Genomic DNA, 21,438 nt, shown 5'->3' with positions numbered 1-21,438 from the left:
CATCAGCTTTAGAGTTTTATTGAGATTTTCTTTTACATTTATGCTTTCTTAAGAGTTGCATGTAAAAATGGCACAATTTCTAGAAACCATCCTTCATGCAAAAAGCTTACTCAACACATTAGAACAACTATGCCAAACTTGTATGTGGTGCTGTAACACAGTCACTGAAAAACACCTATATAAGGGTTTGGAATATGTGCTTGTTGACAAAGCTGGTTTTGGTGGGGCTACAGGGTTAGGTTACAGGTGGCACGCATGCAAAGCAAACCGAATAAATCCAGTGTTATCAAGACTCTCAGATCATCCTGCTTTCAAGATTTTATGCTTCTGATGAACTTCAAGAGCCGCATGGTTGTGTTTGGCTTTTGATTCCCCAAGACTTCATAATTACTGAAGTAATAAGGTAAACAATGCTTTTTACTTTAATCAGTGCATATTTTTATGAATCTGGGAAGATGGCGTTTTGTATTACTATAAAAAGATCCAGATGCTTTAAATCAACAACAAAACTCCCACATATTGACTCGTTTTTATGAGGACACAAAGTCCCTATCATGCAGAAACTTTAAACATGTGACGGCGACACCACAGACAAAAAAAAATGATTATCATATAGTAAGAACAGTTTGGTGCTGCCAAGTTAGGCAGCTTTACTTCATGCCAAAAATGATGTCCCAAAATAACTTATTTACTGTTTTTTTCTAATGGAAAGGAAATCCTTGGCATGATTGCTGTATATCGGAAACAATTATGTGCTCTGGTAAGTCTCTGTTTCGCAGTAAAACATTGAACGGACTGTCAAAAGACCTCCCATCCCTTGACTTAAATTTTTTTTAACAAGAGCAACAAAGTTATTGTGCTTTCTGTCCTACATCCATCAGAGCTCATCTTATGAACTGTCTTCAAACCATCTTCAGATAATAAAGGAAAAGTATACTTATTTTTTTTTATCTTTTATTCCTAATCAAGCAGAAGACTGAGTGTGAATTAACATCTGTGTTTTGCACACAACTCTTTGTCTCCCTTTTCTTTGAACTGAACCATCTGGCACTAAAACCTAAAGAATTTTACCTCCGGGTTCTGAAAGGACAAAAAAATGCACTATAGCAAAGCATATTTATTTGAAGTTCTATTCTTAGAGAGCGCTAAGCCAAGTGGAAGATAACCATGACTTCAGAGGCAACTAGACTTGTGGAAAGATTTTCAGACTACAGTCTGAGAAAATGGAACCAGAGTCCATTAGTATTCATCCATATCATTGCTCTATTTGGCATCAGACAGCAATAAAACTCGGGGCTGCCAGATTAAACATGAGCTCACTTGTTTTTTCAGTTGCGTTAATGCAAGTTGAGTTGATTTAAAATGGTGGCTTTTACTTCTCAGCTACCTGATGTGAGCATGTGTGACAAGATGGGAGATTTATAAAGAAACAGGAAAATTCAAACATAATGCGGTTTAAATTTAAAACATACGGTGTGTGAGGCAGTGACAAAAGGTCAAAAGCAGTCCACATCTGTATGCGTCAGAGTTCAGTGCACAGAATCGTATTTTTCATCAGCTGTGAAGTTTCAGGACATATTGTTCAGCAATGCATCTCTTAAGGTCTAGTCAAAATCCAGCATTCTCACATTTTATTCATTCTCATTTAGCTTCATTATGTTACTGCATTTCAGTACACCTTATTTACCCTGATGAGTCAACATGTTCAACTGACAAGCTGAGGAGATAATTTAATCATTTTAGATCCTGTCTGATAGAGCAGGGGCACATCAAAACCCTGGATGCATAAAACCATGGATGCATAAAACAAGCTAGTGCTTGTATGGGGTTAAAAAGCACACTCTTTTATAGTTAAAAGGGAAAAAAATTCTCAAGATTAACAAGATAAAAGTCTAGTAGTGGTGCAATTGTTTAACCGTTTAAACTGTACAATTTTCTTTTCATTTTGAAATTATGCCCTTTGTTGGTTGGCCCATTACACAGAAGCCAAACTAAAGACATTTATGTTTGGGGGTTCAGCTTGAGAAAATCAGAAAAAAGTTAAAGGGCTATGAAAACTTTTCAAGATCCCGTATCTGTGAAGCGAGCTAAAGCTTTTAAGTTGCCAAGAAGCAGCTGTGAAATTTAAGCGTAAAAGAGATGAAACTTTCTGCAAAAAAGTGAGACAATTAAAGCCTTCATAGATGTGTGAACTAGGTGACTACAATAGGTGACTACTGAAACTGTCTCAGCAGCATGATGCTTCCCAAGGCAAGTTTTTTTCCCCAAGTATGGAATCCCATTTTGTGTGGGGATGAAATATATAAAACCATGTGATCACTTTTATGTTACTATTTTTTTCTATTTTGTTGATTTCATCTCACCACATTATGAGACTTCATGAGTTTTCATTGTTGCTAATTGAGCTCACCACCATCAGTGTGTGAATGCAGGTGGGTGAATGGGTGAATGACTGAATGTAGTGTAAAGCTTGTTATGATCTTGGAACTAGTGCTGGTCTGATTCTCCATCTGACACAATTGTGCAGCTCCGTCCTCTTCTCATTAGCCTTCACCAGATCCACCTGCACCTCTGAGTATATAACCAGCTCTCAGACCAGTCACTAGTGCCAGATTATTACAAGCCATTGGTGAGTTAAATCCAGCGTTCTGAATCCTGCTTCCCTGTTTCCTGACCTGTTTCTGCCCTCTGAGCCTGCCAAGCCCCTGATTATTATGCTGTCTGGATTTCTGACCTGTTTCTGTGGTTAAATGTTTATTATCAGCTGAAAGTGAATTTAACATAAATCAGCGTGTCAGACCTCAAGATTATTGAGATTATTGAGCTGTATTGATTTGTCATCAAATTTCCGTGACCTAAACCCCACAGATCACCTGTAAACTATTGTCTGGAAGCTAAGAGACACGAATCCCAGCAGCTGAAGGCCGCTGTTAAAGCAACCTGGGCTTCCATTACTGTCAGCAGAGCCACTAGCTGATTGGCTCCATGCCACACGGCACTGATACACAACTTATTTTCAGTGACTTTTTGTGAGTTACTTCCCTAATTGATGAGCGTTAATCAATGTCCTCTGGACAGCAGTCTTCCCTGTAATTGGGTCGTTTTACAATTCCAATTTTCATTAGCTGGAAGCCTTAATCTATGTAATTAATTGGAATAATATGCTTGAAATATGTCCCATCTAATAATTCTAAGAAATAAAGTAAAAGTAAAGGAGAAGTCTGAACGATTGAAATAAATGATATTTTTAGCTTTGTTGAGATTCACCTGTATGACCCTGTTTTACTGTGTCAAATAGTTCATTTTTTTAAAGCTAATAACACTTTTAGAAGCTTTTCTTGTGGCTAACATTTCTGTGTAGATTATTTAGAATAAACATACACACAGATCAAGAGAGCCTAAGCTAACTCTCCTCCAGAGAGACATTAGAGTCAGGTGTGAATGAAAAACAATGTTTGACTGCACTTTACTAAGAGTGAAAAAATAAAAATACATATGAATACTGGATATAACAACTTCGATATGCAAAAGGTACAAAACTAAAAAACAAATGAAAAACAATTTTCTGCTCAAAAATACAAGGTAGGTTTTATCTGCTTGGAATAAAATTGGTCTAAGTATACAATATAAACTTGTATGGACCAAAAAGAAACGCTGTTGCTAACATCCATGCAGACCAATAGAAATGGGCTTTTGCTCCACCCTTCAATCTGTAAAAAGCTATTTGAAAATAATGCAATTTTAAAAAAATATAATTCTGAAAAAACAAAAAAAAAAGCTGAAGAAAAAAAATTGTAATGCTTTTGCATAGACGTTGTGAATTACTCTTCATAACATTTATTTTTTCATTGAGAAGTTTTTCAAAGTTTCCGTTTTGAAATGTGTTCTTTGCTTGCAATAACGTTGGAACAAATAGTTAACCTACAGAATCCCAGAGCACGTCTCAAATATTTATAAGGACCACAGAGATGTATTTAAGTATTTTTCCAGGACCGAACCACAAAGCAGCATCTTTAGCAACACCTGAATCAACCCCATCATTATTATTAACTGCCTTTTACATGTGGCATTTCTGTCCTAATGATGAGACGCATTGCTAAGGAATGGTTTGTTTATGTTTTGTTTGAAAGCTGAGACAGCCACCTGTGATGTGGTTTTGGCCACGACAGACATTTAAATAGCTCATCTGTGTCTGCTCTGTGAATTTAAACCAGCTGAGGATGTTAACAAGCCAACAGACCTGACGCTCTGGGAAATTTCCTTCTTTTAAAGGCTCTTCTCACCTCCAAAGGGTTTGCTGGAGCCAGGTTTAGAAGGGGCAGAATACTTTCCTCCTTAGTTCTTTCTGCATGTCTTATAAAGTCTGCATGCAGGCATGGTGAGGTTTTCTCATTTGATCAGGAAAAGGTCATATGTCAAACCCTGACAGTGCCAGCAGGTTCCAGTAACAGGAAAGTTCTGGGTGAGGGCGTTTCAAATAAAACTGGGAACGTTTGGTTTTGAACAGCTGTTCACCCACTGTCGTGATATTGAGTTGTTTGGCCCAAACCTAATTAAAACGATTCTGTGTTTTGCATATTTCCAGAGTTATTATTACCCACCAGCTCAGTGACTCTGTAGATGTAGACCTTTCCTTTCTCCAGTCCTGCGCTGAAGAACATCGGGGCTGCCACAAGAAGGTTGTCGGTTATGCCGTCTCCATCGATGTCCACAGGTGCAATCTCACTGCCGTAGTAGGAGCCAATCTGGAACAGAAAACAGCATAAATGCATGCAAATACAAGCTTAGCGCCTTATGTTATGTACACAGTACACATTGAACTTTTTCACATTCTTTTGCATTGCACATTTTTGGACTTCATGTTGCAGACCAAAACAACAAAGCACCTGACTGCAGCTGAAGAAAATGCTTGCAATTACAGAGGCAAGTAGTTTGGGATATCAGCTTTGTACATCTACAGATTCTGACATTTTTGTTCATTCTTCTTTTCAAAATAGTTTAAGCTCAGTCAGATTAGATGGAGATTTTTTTTGTAAACGTAGTTTTTCACCTCTTGCCACGGATTCCTAATTGGATTTAAAACTCTGTTAGACTGGGGCATTCTAACACAATTTATGTTAAAATATAAAAATACGATTTTCTCCTAACTGTTCCATTGTAACTCTGGCTGTAAATTTAGCGACATTGCAACCTCTTAAAGGTTTCCTTCTAGGGTTGTCCTGTTTTTAAACTTCATCCATCTTCCCATGAAATCAGCGCCCATTCTCCAGAAGAAAAGCATGCCCACAGCATAATGCTGCCTCTACCGGGCTCTGCTGTGGGATGGTTGCTTTCAGGGGCATGTGCAGTGTTAGGTTTCCCCACACATATTGTTTTGTAAGTAGGCATCAAGGTTCAGTTTAGTCTCATCTGACCAGATCCTACCCCTCCACATTTTTTTGCTGTGTAAATCGCTTACTTCAAAAAGGGCCTCTTTCATCAATGACTTCCTTGTTGCCACTCTTCCATAAGGGCCAGATTTGAGGAGCAAACAACAAATTAAGTCTTAATAAAATATCACAGCATCTGAGTTGTTGATCTTTGCAGCTGCTCCAGAGTTACCTTGTGCCTCTTGTTGCCTCTCTAAAGCTGTCATTGCTTGTCAGGTCTGTTTAGACACACATGTCTTGGTAGGTTTGCAGGCAGATAAAGTTTCCATTTATCGTTTAAAGCTTGGGTGTCATGTTGAGTTTTCTTTTTAAAGGACCCAAGTGCAGAGACAGACTGTGGAAACGAGCTTCTTTAATGATGAAATCGAGAAAAATAACAAAGGGGAATAGCAGAAAGAGCAGGTCATGGGACAAAGGCAAAGTAACGGACAGTTTAAAAGAAGAATCCACTGAGGAACAGGAAAAAAACAGGACCTTACTGAGGCATGGATGGAAAATGACAAAGTAACCAGGAAGATACATTTTTCCCTTTATAGTGCCACAGAGGGGGAGTCTGTCTTATGTTTAATCCATCCCTTAGGGAGCAGTGGGCTGCCACATGGAGTGGCGCCCGGGGACCAATCTGGGGCCAAGGGTCTTGCTTAGGGACACAATGGCTGCATGCGGGGACCGAACCAGGTTCTTGCAACCTTCACAAAACACTCATACCCCAAATGAGACAATCAGTAGAGATGTGCAACAGATATCAGCAGGGGAGATGAGGGAGGGAGCTTCAAAACAAAGGGAGCTGAACTAAGACCCACAAGGAATTACAAACCAAACACTGAAACTACGAGACATAAATTTAAAATGCACAGAGCACAAGAATAAACTAAGAAACGAAACACTAAGGAATTAACTAATATGGCAGCACCTTACTAACAATAATTAACAAAGAGAAATAAACTGTATATAAGACATAAGAACAAAAAAACAGGAAATGATCAAAACACATATACAAATAAAAACTTAAACACTCAACAATCATGACACTGGGCTATTGTTTTATAACCTAACTCTGCTTCACTTCTCCACTTTCTCCCTGGCCTGTCAAGTGTATTTCTTGTTTTTTGTGATGGTGTTTGTTTTATTGATTTAATTTCGTTAACCAGACAGGAAATATTTAGAACAACCCCTTATTTCCAACTGAAGCCTGGCACTAATGTCCATTAATGTTCTCTAACAAACATCTGGGGCCTTCAAAGAGCAGATGGATTAATTATGAGATTAAATCACAAAAAGATGGATTCAGTTTCTTAATCTATTTTTAAGAATTAAGGTTGCGCTGCATTTTATTTAGAGTTGAGAGTGAAGGGAGGGCTGTATAGAAATGTGCCACATTTTTAAATTCTTGTTCTTTTTTTAAATAAATGTATCCTTTTCCTTTCTGTTCTCCACTATGGACTACTATGTGTTGGTTTAATCATCCAAAATCCCAATAGATACAGTATATTTTTGGTGTAAAGTGAAAAATTGTCACAAGGTACTGTATTCAAATGCTAAACGCTGAACCGCATGTTATTTATGTAATAATTTGCGGATGAGCTGGACTGTTTTTTGAGCTAGAATATAGTAAACAGGGGTGACGTAAGACAAGTCACAGCAAGCTGCTGATGCTTACGCTTTTTAGCTTTTAAAAGTTTTACAAGTGTCAGAATCAGACACTGGAACAAAGGGAGCATCGTATGTTTCTATTGAAACCGATTTGAAACATCTGGCTATGAAATTCTAAAAAAAGTTAGTTGTTCAAAGGCTGTAAGATAAAGGAAAAGTTCAGCAAAAAAAAGCAAAACTGCTGCTTTCAATAACTTGTTTTTGACAAAGTAAAATGTGAACAAATGCGAGATCACTCCAGGCTTGAAGCATGTGTAGAGTTCCCAGGTAAGAGCAATTAACTCATAAACTGTCACTTGAAAGAATAATACTGGATTTAAACTGGGTTTTCTGCAGACAATGAGATTCAACCTCAAGGTAATATGTGCAACTGTCAAAGAGTCCCAATCAGAGGTGGGTAGAGCAGCCAAAGTAAGAGTAGCACTACTTCAGTATATTTTTACTCAAGTAAAAGTAAAAAGTTGTCAGCCAAGAAGTTACTAAAGTAAGATTTAAAAAGTATTCAGTAAGAATGCTACAAAAGTACTGAATAACTAATCATAAAAGCTGATGATTTAATATTTAAAAACTGATGTAATCGGACAGACAAAAATATATGGTTACGTGCAAATTCTGGTATAATAAAGACAAAATATAAACTAAAGATAAACGTAACACTTTTCTAAATAAAGTTTTGACATTAAAGTTGAAAGCAATACTTACAGCAGTTAATGTATAGTTAGCATGTTAGTAAAGTGCAAAGTACTTCCAATGACAATATCTACTATTTGCTGTATGTACATTTGACCTCCAAATGGCTCAGTAAGACCAGCAGATAAAAATTATATAAAAATAACAAAGCTCTTGTGTAAATAAGAAGTATAATTTTAACAAACTCTAGGTTTATGTCTTTCTGGTGCATTTTCGGTTAAAACTAGTTTGCTTTTTATTCTCGAAGTTACTCACAGTAGGTAGAGTAGTCAGAAATTTTACTCAAGTGTAGAGATACCTTAGTAATAATAGTAATAATATTACTTAAGTAAAAGTAAAAAGTACATAGTAGTTCATAAAGCTACTCCTAAAAGTACATGTTGCTCAAAAAGTTATGCAAATAAATGTAACTGAGTAAATGTAATTATTTACTCACCTCTGGTCCCAATGATAATTGCCACATATGTAATTTTGTAGTTTTGACTGCAGTAGTGGACCACAGTAATTTATTGAGCTCCAATTGCAAACTTAAATTTCCTTCTTTCCCTCTTTAATTGCCATTTGTTTAACTTGTACTGAATACAAGGATGAAAAAGTGACAATTTATATATAACAATAATTACAACATAATTTCAATACTTTCCAAGTAATAAAAAGATGTTGTTTGTATCAAAATGCTGAAACCAGAAAGAGCGATCCAGCCTCAAATGTGGCTAAACCTGTCTAACTTGTAAACGTGTTGTGAGATGTCCTATGATGGTAGTACTGTAAATAACTTTACAAATTGATAACTTTATATAAATCTACTAATTTGAAAACAGATTTTTTTGCATACATTTTTAACATGAATACAGCTTATAAAGGGGGAAATCTGCACGTTAAAGGAAAATAAAATGCGGTTGGTACGGTTGGTAAAGTGGTTCCCGCCGCTGTACCTGGTGGCCCTTCAGTGAGTGCAGGATGGTGAGGTTCCCCGCGTTCGTCAGAGTGAAGATAATGACTTTGCCAGTGTGGTTGAATCGTGGAGCTCCTGCTACAAACAAGCGACCATTTCTGGACGACACCACAGATGTCACAGTATACCCTGAGGATGTAAAATACCAACACACATATTTAGGTCTATGGTCAAATGTCTGCTGTTTTAAAATTTGCAAGCTCAATCAATTAATGTAGCAATAGTTGAAAAAAATAAACTTGCATTATTTCAATTTTAACTCTGTTAACTGAAAGCAGTGTCACCATCAGCCAAGGAAATCTCAAAGTTTGAAATTTGCCAACCAGGAGCTGTAATGACACAGATTGTGCTTTTCTGGTTTCCCACCTTTTCTTTCTGTCTTTAATTTCTTTAATTTTCTTATTTCAAAACCCACAAGATAACATCTGATTTGTCTGTCCTCCCATAATTTCAGCTCCTGGAGGACATTCTGACCACTTTTTCTCAAGAACTAATAAACTCAGAAACACCTTCTTTCCAAGAGCTGTGAGGGCTATCGCCCCCTGCTGAGAAGTTTCTGGTCCATCATGTATTACCATCACACTACTGTTATTGTCTATTTGCACGCTCTTATTCTCAGGAATATCCATTTGCACATTTCTGTAAATGAAAAATTACCTCATTACCTCATTAGTTGAGATTCATGAAGGAGGGTTGAATCTGTGTAACATGGCTCATTTCGCTCGCAAAGAGACTAATATTGATGTAATGTAATTTGTTGGAGCAGCAGCTTATCTACAACTCTGTCCTAGGATGTCCCATGGACCCAGTGTAGTTGGTGGGAAACAGAAAGACTCTGGCAAAATGAATATTAATGTTTGCGTGTCTCCCACCCCATGCATGAAGCTGTTACAGAGCTGAAGGAAGCTCCTTCAGGGACAGACTGCTGCATCCTAGATGCTCAATGGAGCGTTATTGCAGAGCTTTCCTCCCTTTAACATTCCTGCTCCATAAGTTTACACTTATAAACACTGCTGTTTTAGGGTAGTTTTTTTTTATTTTTATAAAAATTCTGTTGCCGTTTTTCATGCATACATATTGGTGGTGTCCCAGTACCCAAATGCTCTCTTGTTTGGCAAATTTAGATACAAACCAGTCAAGGAAACAGCAGATGTCTGTGGTGTTGAAATGAGATAAAGATGCATATGCAAAAAGGAAGCAACAGAGGGGTAGACTTTTTAAAGGAGGGCTGTAGGTTGGTTAAATGGTGCTAAATCACTATTCTTCCTCCCGGGCAACCATAAATGGCTCCAGTAAAAAAGTGAACAAAAACTGTGGGAGGTCTACTTTTCCTGCATGTCACACTGCTTCTTGGCCATTTTTCTTGATTCTCCATTTTTCTTGATTGATTCTTCTGTTTTGTTGCTTTTTTTTAACTCACCCAGGTATGCGCCATGGTTTTTAAGCTCTTCAGGAAACTCCTGCATGTAGGACGATTTTGGAGGGATCACCTTTCCCTGTCGTGTTTCCTTCAGCACTGCCCCGTTCCAGTCATAAGCACCGACCGCACCCACCAAAATCCCATCCTAAACACAGCAAATGGTATACTAATTACTGTGTGTCATTACATTTAAAAATCATAAACATCTCACACACTAACCACACTTCTGGAGCGTAGCAAGGATCTGATTTATTACGTGTTACTCAACTTGTTTTGTAAAGGCAAGACCAAAAACATATGAAATGGCTAAATAACTTTATACATACTTAAAGAAAACATTCTTCTTGTTTTTGTTAGTAGTCTAGCTGCGCTTTTCTAAGTTTTCTTATAGAAACCTTCGGACTTAATAAATTACAGAGATTGAGGTCAAACTCAAGCACTTTATCAGCGTCATCTGTGGTGCAGATAGAAGAGAGCATGAGACTTGTCGTTTGAGTTTAATGTTATGGAAGTGGATATATTTATATATGCTGACATGTAGTTAACATTTGGGATGTGAGTGTTAGAGAAGGAAAAGAGGTAAATCCACGACCAGGGAACAAGGTTGATACGAAAAGCCCCAGAGATTATGGGAAGGAAATGCTTGATTTTTAGGCAGTTGATAATCTGGAAAATATGTAAGGGATAATGCCCAATGAGGTGACTGTTATCAGAAAATAATGGATGACGCTGAGGCGTAAACCATCCCAAGTGAGACATAACTGTCTACATGTTGGTTTGTTTCCTAAAATTATTTTATTACATTCCTGGCCTCAGCAAGAGCTCACATAATGACGTTTTTGTTTATTCCTTTGGATACTTTATGATCACACACTGACTGATAAACTCATTTTACAGCCACAAAATGCGCTCAACCTGGCAGTAATCCCAACAGCAGCAGCTAAGAAAGCATTGAAATGAACCAGAATCTCCTGCTAAACTCTTGATCTGTTTACTCTTTAACTTAACTCTCAAGAAGGGAAAGTGACCAGCGAATGTTGTAAACAGCAGCAGAGTTAGGAGAAGGGTTTTCTATGTTCCATGGTTCACCATACTTTGTATGTCTGATACAATAATTATAGGGTTTCAGTGCATAATGACATCAGTTTTTTTTTCTCCTTTGTACACCAAACCGTCGACAATGCCCAGTCCAGCATTTGTGCGGGAGGACTTGTGACTTCCTCCTGCAATGTGGAACCACAGCACAATGTGCTCACCACACTTGCACTACGTCACTCTCTAACAGCACAGTTATGTCAATGTGGTTGTCGGCTTTGGACAAAATGCTCCCTCAATAGCAAATGGTTGAAATCCCAGATGAGATCAACCTCAAGTGACCTGTTTCTGCCACGGTTGCATGTATGGGCATGTGCCCCGCTTGGTAGGAAGGCCAGCTGTATGGTTTTACATACATACTCATCATTAGATGATGAAAATACAGCAAGTGCTTCATACTCACTCCACAAACAAATAATGTATCCTTTAGAAATTACCAAAAGGATTATGTTTGTGGCAAAGCAGGAGCTCTATTACTATTTTTCCTTATTCGCTAAAGGAAAACGCTGTGAGAAACGTCTGGCTGTATGTAGATGCTTGAAACATCTGCAAAGTATATGACATAAGCCTCATTCAAAGTTGACACTAATTACACTCAGTAAAACCATCTGGGCCCCGAGGACTGGTTTTCTCTTTTAAACATTCTTTCCAAAACGTTATCCGACTTTCAATACTCAGGCTGGTGTTGGTGAGAATCTCTGGAATCTGGCCTTGTGGACACAATTTCTAGTCACTCCTGCCACCCAGCTGCAAATGATCCAATGTCTCTTTTTTGTATTTATTCTAAGCTAGATATATGTATTTTTCCCCGAACAAAATCCATAGGGAAATAGTCTCGAGTAACCAAAGCAGTTGCATTTGGATATATGTCTAGAAGGAGAAGAGGGAAAATCAGAATGAAGAGCAGGTACTGTAGAGGAAACGTATCTTTCTTCTTCTTCCAGCTGCGCTGCACTAGAAGCTAGCACACCTGCAACCCTTCGCTCTTAGATACTTAAAAACGAGCAAAAACTTCTAGGAAATTTAAAGAAAAACAGGTCACTCTGTGGCAAAACCGTCTCAATCCAGTTGTGATTTCCCGGTATGTTTCCCTCGGGAACACAAAGCGTCCCGTTTCTCATTACTGCGCAATTGAAGTGGAAAAAGTCTGTCTGGCTGTCAGTGGATCCTAAATCAGCGTGAACCCTAACATCTGGAGCCATGCGGCTTCTCAGACGGGGATACAAGTGATAAATGACCCATTGTGGGGAGGGGTTACAAAGCAGCAGAAATTGAGACGACGACGTGTTGTTGTTACACGTTGACAGATAGCGTGAGGCAGCGGGGTAGCTTCAGTCGGACTCACCTCCACGTTGTGTGCCGAAAAACCTGCCTGAGACATCTGGAGACCAAACGCTGTGCCATTCTTACTGGTTCCTGTGTAAACAAGACTGTGTAAACAAGAAGTGTTCTGAAGCACCGCTGCCACAGAAAACCTGATTTTTAAGGCGTAATTGTTTTCTAAAAACAACAGCATCAGTGTCTTGTAGTATTTTACAGCATGCATTTCAATTTCAAGACAATTTGTGTTGACAAAGCAAGTGGTTTTGATATTGACAACATTAAACTTTATAAGAAAACAAATAAGCTTTTCATTCTCAGTGTCAGACGTTAATTTATCCATTTCTTTGTTTTAAATTATTTGGAATCACCTAATTTATTTCTCATTATTTCAATTTGCTAGATGCCAGAATAATGAACTACATACTTTAAGGATTTCTTTTACTTTCTATGAATTCAGAGGTTTGCAAACATTTCCTTAGTGTTTATTTGCAATTGCTTTGTAAACTCTATGATTTGAATTTAATGTTTTGGGGATCCTTCCACAGGCTTCTCACAATTATTTGCATTTTAAAGGTCGCTCTGATACATTGAACTTTTATTTTTAGTCAGTAACCATTTGTAAAATCCATTTCTGCCACAGCTTTAAAATTCCTGGCTGATGTCTTGAGTTGATGCTTCAGTATTTCCACATAATGTTCTTTCCTTATGATGTCGCCAATTTCGTGACATGCAACAATCCTTCCTGAAACAAAACACCCCCACCACATGATAATGCCAATTCTCTTTCTGGTACAGTATTTAGCAGGTTTTTTTTTAGAGTTTCCCATGTCACACAACAATGCTAATGTTGGAGGTGTTGCCCTAAAATATATTGACTTGTATGCTTTAAAATATATCAAATATTGTGAATTAACCTGTCAGAAGCTTCCAAAGCCATCTCAGCCAAATTGTTATCTCAGCTTTGATACACTAGTATCCTCCTCTGTGTAAATTTCAGCATTTATCATAAACAAATCTCTGTTTTGTCTGGCATTTAGAAAACAGAAATTAATTAGGTCATCCTAACTGACCTAAATAGGGAAGCTGGTATCTGGTTTTGATTTTTTTCCTTCTTTCCCATTAACTGTAATGGATTTGATCTCAACGTCTGCATTTAAAATAAGTATTCTACCAACCTTCAAGGCTGAAGATCCGTTCCCCAAGAGCATCGACAATATCTTTTAGAGCTGACTCGTCTGTCACATTAAAGAAGTGCTTATCATCGGGGTCGCTGGCGATGTACTTGATTTCATTAAGGAAGGCCTCAGGGTTGATTCCTCTGCGGTTGTAGTAGCCAAGCACCTTTAAATGTAATATTTAACAAACTGTCACCGTTTAGGTTTCTGTTTTCTGTCATATTTACAGATTTAATTAAAAAAATAAAACTTCCTCTCTACTTGGCTTTAACCTAAAGAGTTTATTAGCATTTGAAATGATTTAAATCTAACCTCAAGGGGAGACAAAATAGACACTACAAAGTCCAGCAGGGCTATTTCTTAAACAAGGATAAAGTAAAACTGGGAAAAAAAACAAAATGCATAGAAAATATTTTTAACTGTACAAAAAAAAAATCGTACTAGCTTTATTACTTTTGAACTGGAACATAGACTGTCTGGGTGTAAAAATAATTTGAAATCTGAGTTCTATCTCAAAATTGAAATGAAACAATATCTGTCGAGGTACACTGTAGCCACATAGTCTGACGTACTTCAAAAGGATTACCTATATAAAATAATATAAGAGGCAGAAAGTCTCCCTCAGTTCCAATACCAGTGCCAGTTAAAGTCACTCTTTCCAGCAGATTTTCAGCCAATTGACTTGTTCTTGCTCAGATGGTGACAGAAAACTAAGCCATATTAAAACAAATTGTAAAAAAAGAAAATTGCCCCTCCGGCAGTGTCACAAACCACAAAATGATGTGGTTTCAGGGAGATCATTTACACCTTTAACTATATTTCCACAAGATTATGGTTTGGGCTTCTGAGAGACCTTCGAATGGTATTATGTGAGATTTTAGCCAGGAAAAAGGTGCGTTCCAAATAAATCATGCAAATCATTGGCTTAGCAGACTCACAGCAATGGCATAACGGGTGATGCCGTCCTTCTCACTGTCCTCGATGACTTGCTTGAGATCCGCGCTGTCGTGAGACTCTCCATCAGTTATAACAATCATTACCTTCTTGGCACCCCGTCGACCTCCTTGTTTGAAAGCTTGTGAGCTGTGAGGAAGATAAATCTTGTGTTATTAGTCAGACAAAATTCCCTAAAAGAACTAGCTGAGTAGATCTGCTCATCGGCGTGCATGGAGCTGCTGTACCGAGCCGTGCTAATGCCAAGAGCTGTGTTGGTCTCCTCTCCACCCCGCTGATCGATACTGCGTGCTCTATTTACCACCTCCTCCACAGACTTGTAATCGCTGAGTTTAAATTCATGCACCACCTTCTCGCCATACTGGACGACTCCAACCTGCCAAAAATAAGCAAGTTAAAAAACACAACTGAGAGAGGGTTAACTCAGGCTGACATAATTCAAATTCAGATTGGTATCGAGCCCTAAAAAAAACAAGTTAAAATGAAACAAAAAAAATATCATGAAAACATGGACCTTAATTAAATATTTATATGGGATCATCATCAAACATATTTTAATATAAGACAGGGATAAACTAATTTCAGTTTTCAGATGAAAGATATTGATCAATGTTTCAAATAAAAACATTTATTGAGGAAAACTAATCTATCCAACCCAACCTGGCCAATAGGCTCCCCTTTCAAATCATGGATTTGCTATGATTCCCCATAATTTTCAAAAGGCTGAGTCCAAGTCAATAGCCAGTTAATCACTTAACTACAGTATAATCTGTTTGCTGACATGAAATAGGCTAAAAGATCCAGTATTCTCTGATTCAAAATCATTCAAGAAGTCACTCACATCTATCAGTCTGGAAATGCTTACAAAGGCATCTGTAAGGCCTTGGGACAACAGTGAGAGGGATCATCCACAAATGGAGAAAGCATAGAACAGTGTAAACATGGTACAGTCCAAACGTGCATCAGGGGCTCATCCAGGATGTCTCAGTAAGAAAGAGGCGGGTGAAAAAACCGTATGAATAACTCACATCTAAATAAAAAAAGAGGTTTCAGAGTGGGCTAGTCAATGCCCAGACTGTGGGATGACCTGTTCATGCTCCACAGTGCAGCTTTAAACCTTCAAGTTTAAAAAGAAGAGTGTGCCAACATTCCTCCTCAGTGACGTAAAGGACACGTCGCCAGCTGCAATGATCGCAAACACCTGATCGTTGCCGCCAAGCGTGGCCGAGCCGGTCCTTAGGTCTAGGAGGCAACTATTTTTTGTTTGGATAGATTTTTCTTTTTCCAATAATAAATGAAATCTCCATTTAAAATCTGTATTTTGCATAAACTCTTCTCATCTGAAACATGCACATGATGCAAAAGCAGGAGCAAAAACAGAAAATCTATAAGGGGCAAATACTTTTTCACAACACTGTACAACTTACAGAATAGACTTCTACTTTAATGCACTGTAAGCTTTCTCTTCTAAATGAACACTAATCTGTTGATGCCAACCTGTATTTGTCCCGGTCCAACATGGAACTTCTGAAGAATGTTTACGAGAAAATCCCGCACTTCATACCAGGGATAGATGGAGTTGGAGCCATCGAGAACAATTACGATGTCCATAAAGGTTTCACATCCTAAACATAAAAAAAAAAAAAAGAAACACGTGTTTCGTGTATGCAAAGACAACCACCTGCTGTGATTTAGAGGCATCAGTGGATCTTTGTCAAACACAAGAGATGTTTAAAAACCTACTCTGAAAGGCAGGGATAATCGTTCTGGAAAACTTGAAGCCTGCGTTAACTTTGGAGCATATTCCTGTGCTGTAGTAAGAGCTGCCACACTCATACGACCATAATGGCCCACAAGCCTGAAATGAAGAAAGAAAGTGTTTATACAAGCAACAACTAAGTATATTCTGTAAGACGAAACTCGGCAGTATAACCGTATAATCAAAAGGCAATTTTGTTTCCCCCGTTTTTTTTTCATCTTAACAACTGCACTCTCCATAAATATGTTTCAAAGAAGCATGGCCTCTTTTCAAGTCCTACTCACCACAAAGCTCCTGTCTACAGGGTTAGACACCAGCGTCATTCCCAGCCTCATCTTGTCCTTTCGTTCTGATACGTTGGTCAGAGATATCTTTCCTTGAATGAAAAGGAAATTCGCTGAGAGGATCTCAGATGCATGCATGCAAACAGAGGCTCTCCACCATCTGGGCCTAAGGGTTGTTATTGCTGTCTGGCCAGGCAACGCAGTGTCCACATCTTCAGATCTAAATGTTTATTCTTCTAAACTTTAAGTGATTATCCAACCAACATAACCTGTGCAACCCGTATTAACAGACATGCAGTAAAAGTGTGGTAAAATACACACATGGAGGTGTACATAAATCATTAAACGGGGGAATGACTGGTACAGAACACCCAGACTCCTGTTTCACAGATTTCACTATGACTCATACTCATATACAATGCTGGTATGTGGCTTTTTTCATAGTATTTAGAAGACTTTTTTGAATTTATTATTTACAAGGAAAATAAAAAAGTATTAACTCTGCATTAGGGGATGACTGTGAATCAGGAACAAGTAGTGGTGGCTAGTTAAGGTGTTAAAATTTCCTCCAAGGGTCAAATCGGATTTGGATAAGAAATCAAACCAAACTGTTTCATTTCCAAGTTGGAAAACCAGGGAGACTTTCTAATTGGCAGCTGGCTAAATGCCAGTGGCAATATAAGAACTAAACATATACAACTTGGTCCAAAACAGACGGATCAGTAGGTTTATATTATTTTTGAGTCAAGATAAACACACAAACTCATGCACATATTTTCTGCCACTTTCACAGTGGATAAATTATGATTAAAATCTGTTGAAACAACTTAATTTCATTGACATGTTCTGGCATTTAAGGAAGTGGCCGGCGTGGAATTGACTGGAGATGCAGTTTGATTTAAACCAAACATTTTTGCAACAATGAAACCATCAGAAAAGGGTAAATGCTGCATGCAGTGTGTCATGTAGGACATCGGTAACAGCAGTGCTGTGATCTGGTATACTATACCTAAATTGAGCTTTGAGCAACTGTTGCCGTTGGTCCGTTTGCTCAGTGCGCACTTATATACGTCCCCTGTTTGGTAAGGCCCAGTCATTTCATATGGCGCGCCCACTAATAACCTGCAAAAACAGAGAATTAACATGTTAGGAATGCCTTTAGAGTTTGTAAACAGTACAGGAGAAAATCTCTCATTCTCTTTTTCACCGAGCACAACTTTTGAACTACAACAACTCTGTCAGGGAATATGACCAACTATTAAATTCAATGACCCACACCAAACAGCTAGGTCGACTCAGAAGATTTTAAACCTCTCTTATTTCCAAGGAAGTGACTTTGTTTATTTATTTACACTGAGCAGCAGCAGTCTCATATTCATGAACTCTTCCACAGAGTCACACCCAGAAGCCGGTTGGTGCAGTCGGTAATTTCTACTTATCTACACTAAAGGAAACTCTTTGAAAAATCTCATGAAGAATTAAAGGTCGATGCAAATCTTTTCCAAATCACATTCAGGAAGATACGTATATGCATGAGAGAGGCATTAGTGTCCGTACATGAATGAGTTGTGATTGTTTTTCACCGTAATCGAGTAATGGGCTATGATATATGAGGTCTTTGTTATTCCTTGGCAGAGGCAAACAGACAGTAACATAAATAAATATAGAGATGAGAACAAAATTAAGTGATCACTTGGTGTAATTTCTTTCCTGATTTGCATGAATTTCATCACAAAATGTCTGTCTATTGTAAATATGAGCTTTGGCAAGACATGTAAATGGATAGCAATGAAATGACTGTATATAGACTAATCAGGCATAACATTGTGACACTCTGAAAGTGTTAGCTGCCAAAACATCCTAATCCCTTCAAGACATAGATCCAAGTAGGTCCGAGTAGATCATTTATGTCCTGCAAGTTGCAATGTTGCCCCCCCATGGGTGGGACTTGTTTGTCTCAGAAGTGCTGGATGGGATTGAGACCTGGGGAATTTCGAAGCATCTTCACACCTCGGACTCATTGTTGCGCTCCTCAAGCCATCCTTCAACTCTTTTTGCATTGTTTGCATAGATTGCATTGATGCTTAGGGGGCTGGTATGTTAAAGTAACATCCAACCACATGGGCTAACCCCAATCCCCAAGGTGCATCAATGACCCTTAGCTGGCCATGACCCTGTCTCTGGTTCAACGCTTTTGATGTTTATTGACCACTGCAGACCGGGAACAACCCATGAGAGCTACAGGTTTAGAGTTCCTTTAATGCGAGGTTGCTCAAAACTAAGTCTGAGTCGTGGCTAGATGTATCAGCTCGCACCATCACATATGAGTGTCAAAGAAATCAGAAAGTGGAAGGAGGATAAGCTTCAAGTAGCATTCAAAAATACTGATGTGAAAGATGCTAAAAGAAAGTGCTTTTCAAATATTATCCGGTCAAACTGCCACAGATCTCACATGTTGTACAAAACTATAGATAATGCTTTCAATGCTCCACAAACTGAACTGAACTTTTTGGGAGGGTTGATGTTGCAAATCTTCAGGCTTCGGATATCTCATCCTGTCTTTGCCCCACCACTTAACAGGTTGAGGATTTAAACCTACCTGACAGAAAGGAAATTCTGTGTCAGCCTGGGCAATTTTAAATAATCCTCGGTTTCTCTTTCCTGTGGCGTCTGTCAGTGATCAGTTCTGGGGCCTCAGCTTTTTTCAATATATATGGTTTCCATGGGCTCCCTTTTTAGGAAGCACAAATGTACCTTTCATTTTTATGCTGATCACTGCTGTGTTTATTTTCCCCTTAAATAACACGACTTCCACTCTAACCTGAGTGCCTTGAAGAAGTAAGAGCCTGGAAGACTCTTCACTTTCATAATTTTTATGACAGAAAGACAGTGGGGTGTCAGAGCGGGTGTCAGTGTATCTGCTTGCCCATCTGGCTCAGAACATAAAACCTACTTTCACCGTCCTTGGGGTGAAAATGGACAGTGATTTTAATCTTGACAGGCAGATCAGTTCTGTGGTGAAATCCATTTTTTTTATCAACTGAGACAAATGGCTAAAGAGAAACAGGTTCTTTTAAGGCAGGGCTGTGAAACACTAAGCCCTGTGTTTATCACAACAATTACTGTAACTCAAATGCTGTAACCCCCTTTACTATGGTGTCTCACGGACATCCCTGCCATGTCTCCAGCTGGAGCTGAAACTTGCAGTTTCACATCTTTTTTAAAGTGGAACACAAAAGAGAGAGGACATTACTTTTTTTTTAGCTTCACTGCACTGGCTGCCTGTTCATTACTGGGTCCATTGTAGCGTTCTTGTATTTGTTTTTAAATCTTTAAATGGTCTTGAGCCACTTTACCTTTCTGATTTTTTTTACTATTTCATTGCCCATCCCTTTCACTCAGGTCAGAAGACCAGATACATATGGATATGCTGAGGATGTAGGATATAACTCATTCACAAAGTTCAATATCTCATAGCTCACTTATTTATCTTCTCAGACATTATAGTCCCTGTACACAATTTGCACATCAAACACAACTTTATGTTACATTTGTTGAGTGTTATGTGACTGACCATTACAAGAGGTGCGTAATTCTGAATTGGAAGAAAAATGAAGCACAAAAATCTTTCACACGTAAACATGTGAACAGAGTGGTGTGAATTTTGGTTCTGAGCCCCTAACACAAAGGTATGTCCTTAAGAACTTCGCACAAATAGAGACTAAATGATTTGCCCATTGATCTTTGCAGAATAGTTTGAGCACAGTCAAACTGCATGGTGAGCATCTGAGAACAGCAAATGCCACAACTTCTCATTTATTCATAGTCCAGATTGTGACTGGGCCATTGTAACACCTGCATATGTGTTGATTTAAATGCTTTCATTTGAGCTCTAGCTGCATGTTTTAGGGAAGGTGTCCTGCTGGAAGGTGACCCCTCCACCTCAGCTGAATAGTATTTTGATGTCTCTAGCAGGCTTTCTACCTGGGTTTCCCTATTTTTAGCTCCATTTCTTTGACTGCCTTAAGTGTGCCTGCTGAAGAAAAGCATCCTCACAATATTATCTGCCACCATGGTTCACCTTCTTCCAAATGGTTGTTGTGTCCCCTTTAAGGGATGTGAGGAGCCATAAAAAGAACTTTTGACTTCTTCTCTGCAGTTCTTCTTGCAAATCTTGTGTGAAGGAAATATTTGTGAGGTATTAATAGTTGTCCTGTTAACACATGTAATTACATTAGAGTTGTAGATCTTTACAGTACCTCCAGCTCCTCACCTTGTCTGGCCCAAACATTTAGCTGGATGGGCATAACTGTTGATTTTCAGTTGTGCCACACTCATTCAACTTTGGATGATGGATTAAACAGTGCTGTTGTTCAGAGTCAGATGTTCAAAGCTTGGAATATTGTTTTATAACCTATCCCCTGCTTGTACTTCCAATATCCATTCTCTACATCCACTTATGGTGGAAACTAGTGCCTGCTTCAGCGGGTCACTGGAGACAGCAGTGTACACCCTGGATAGGTTACCATTCCATGACAGGGCAACACAGGCCATATAGGACAGACGACCATGCACTCATACCTAAGTAATCAATTTACCTAAGAGTCCTGTTCGTGGAGTTTGGCAGGAAGCCAAAGTACCCTGAGAGAAACCGCTCAGGTACAGGGAGATCATGCAAACTCCATGCAGAATGGGCCTGTA

At 38.6% G+C, this 21,438-nt stretch overlaps 1 protein-coding gene across 1 annotated transcript in view; it reads right to left on the bottom strand.

Moving 5' to 3' along the window:
- itga11a (integrin, alpha 11a) overlaps positions 1-17,859 on the bottom strand; it is a gene marked incomplete at its 5' end in the record, with an annotated part of 43,199 nt that extends 25,340 nt beyond the window's left edge. Inside the window, 11 exon segments of the mRNA XM_036129685.1 lie at positions 4,602-4,745; positions 8,708-8,856; positions 10,148-10,292; positions 12,588-12,658; positions 13,741-13,906; positions 14,679-14,823; positions 14,922-15,070; positions 16,192-16,319; positions 16,438-16,552; positions 16,738-16,829; positions 17,747-17,859. Of these exon segments, the coding sequence (XP_035985578.1) occupies positions 4,602-4,745; positions 8,708-8,856; positions 10,148-10,292; positions 12,588-12,658; positions 13,741-13,906; positions 14,679-14,823; positions 14,922-15,070; positions 16,192-16,319; positions 16,438-16,552; positions 16,738-16,829; positions 17,747-17,859 (1,417 nt within the window).
- Positions 17,860-21,438: the final 3,579 nt, after the last annotated feature.

This window comes from Fundulus heteroclitus, unplaced genomic scaffold (assembly GCF_011125445.2).
Source record: "Fundulus heteroclitus isolate FHET01 unplaced genomic scaffold, MU-UCD_Fhet_4.1 scaffold_201, whole genome shotgun sequence".
In the NCBI taxonomy this organism is placed as follows: domain Eukaryota; kingdom Metazoa; phylum Chordata; class Actinopteri; order Cyprinodontiformes; family Fundulidae; genus Fundulus; species Fundulus heteroclitus.
The sequence above is the reverse complement of the archived record's forward strand: the minus strand, read 5'-3'. Positions and strand labels throughout refer to the sequence as shown.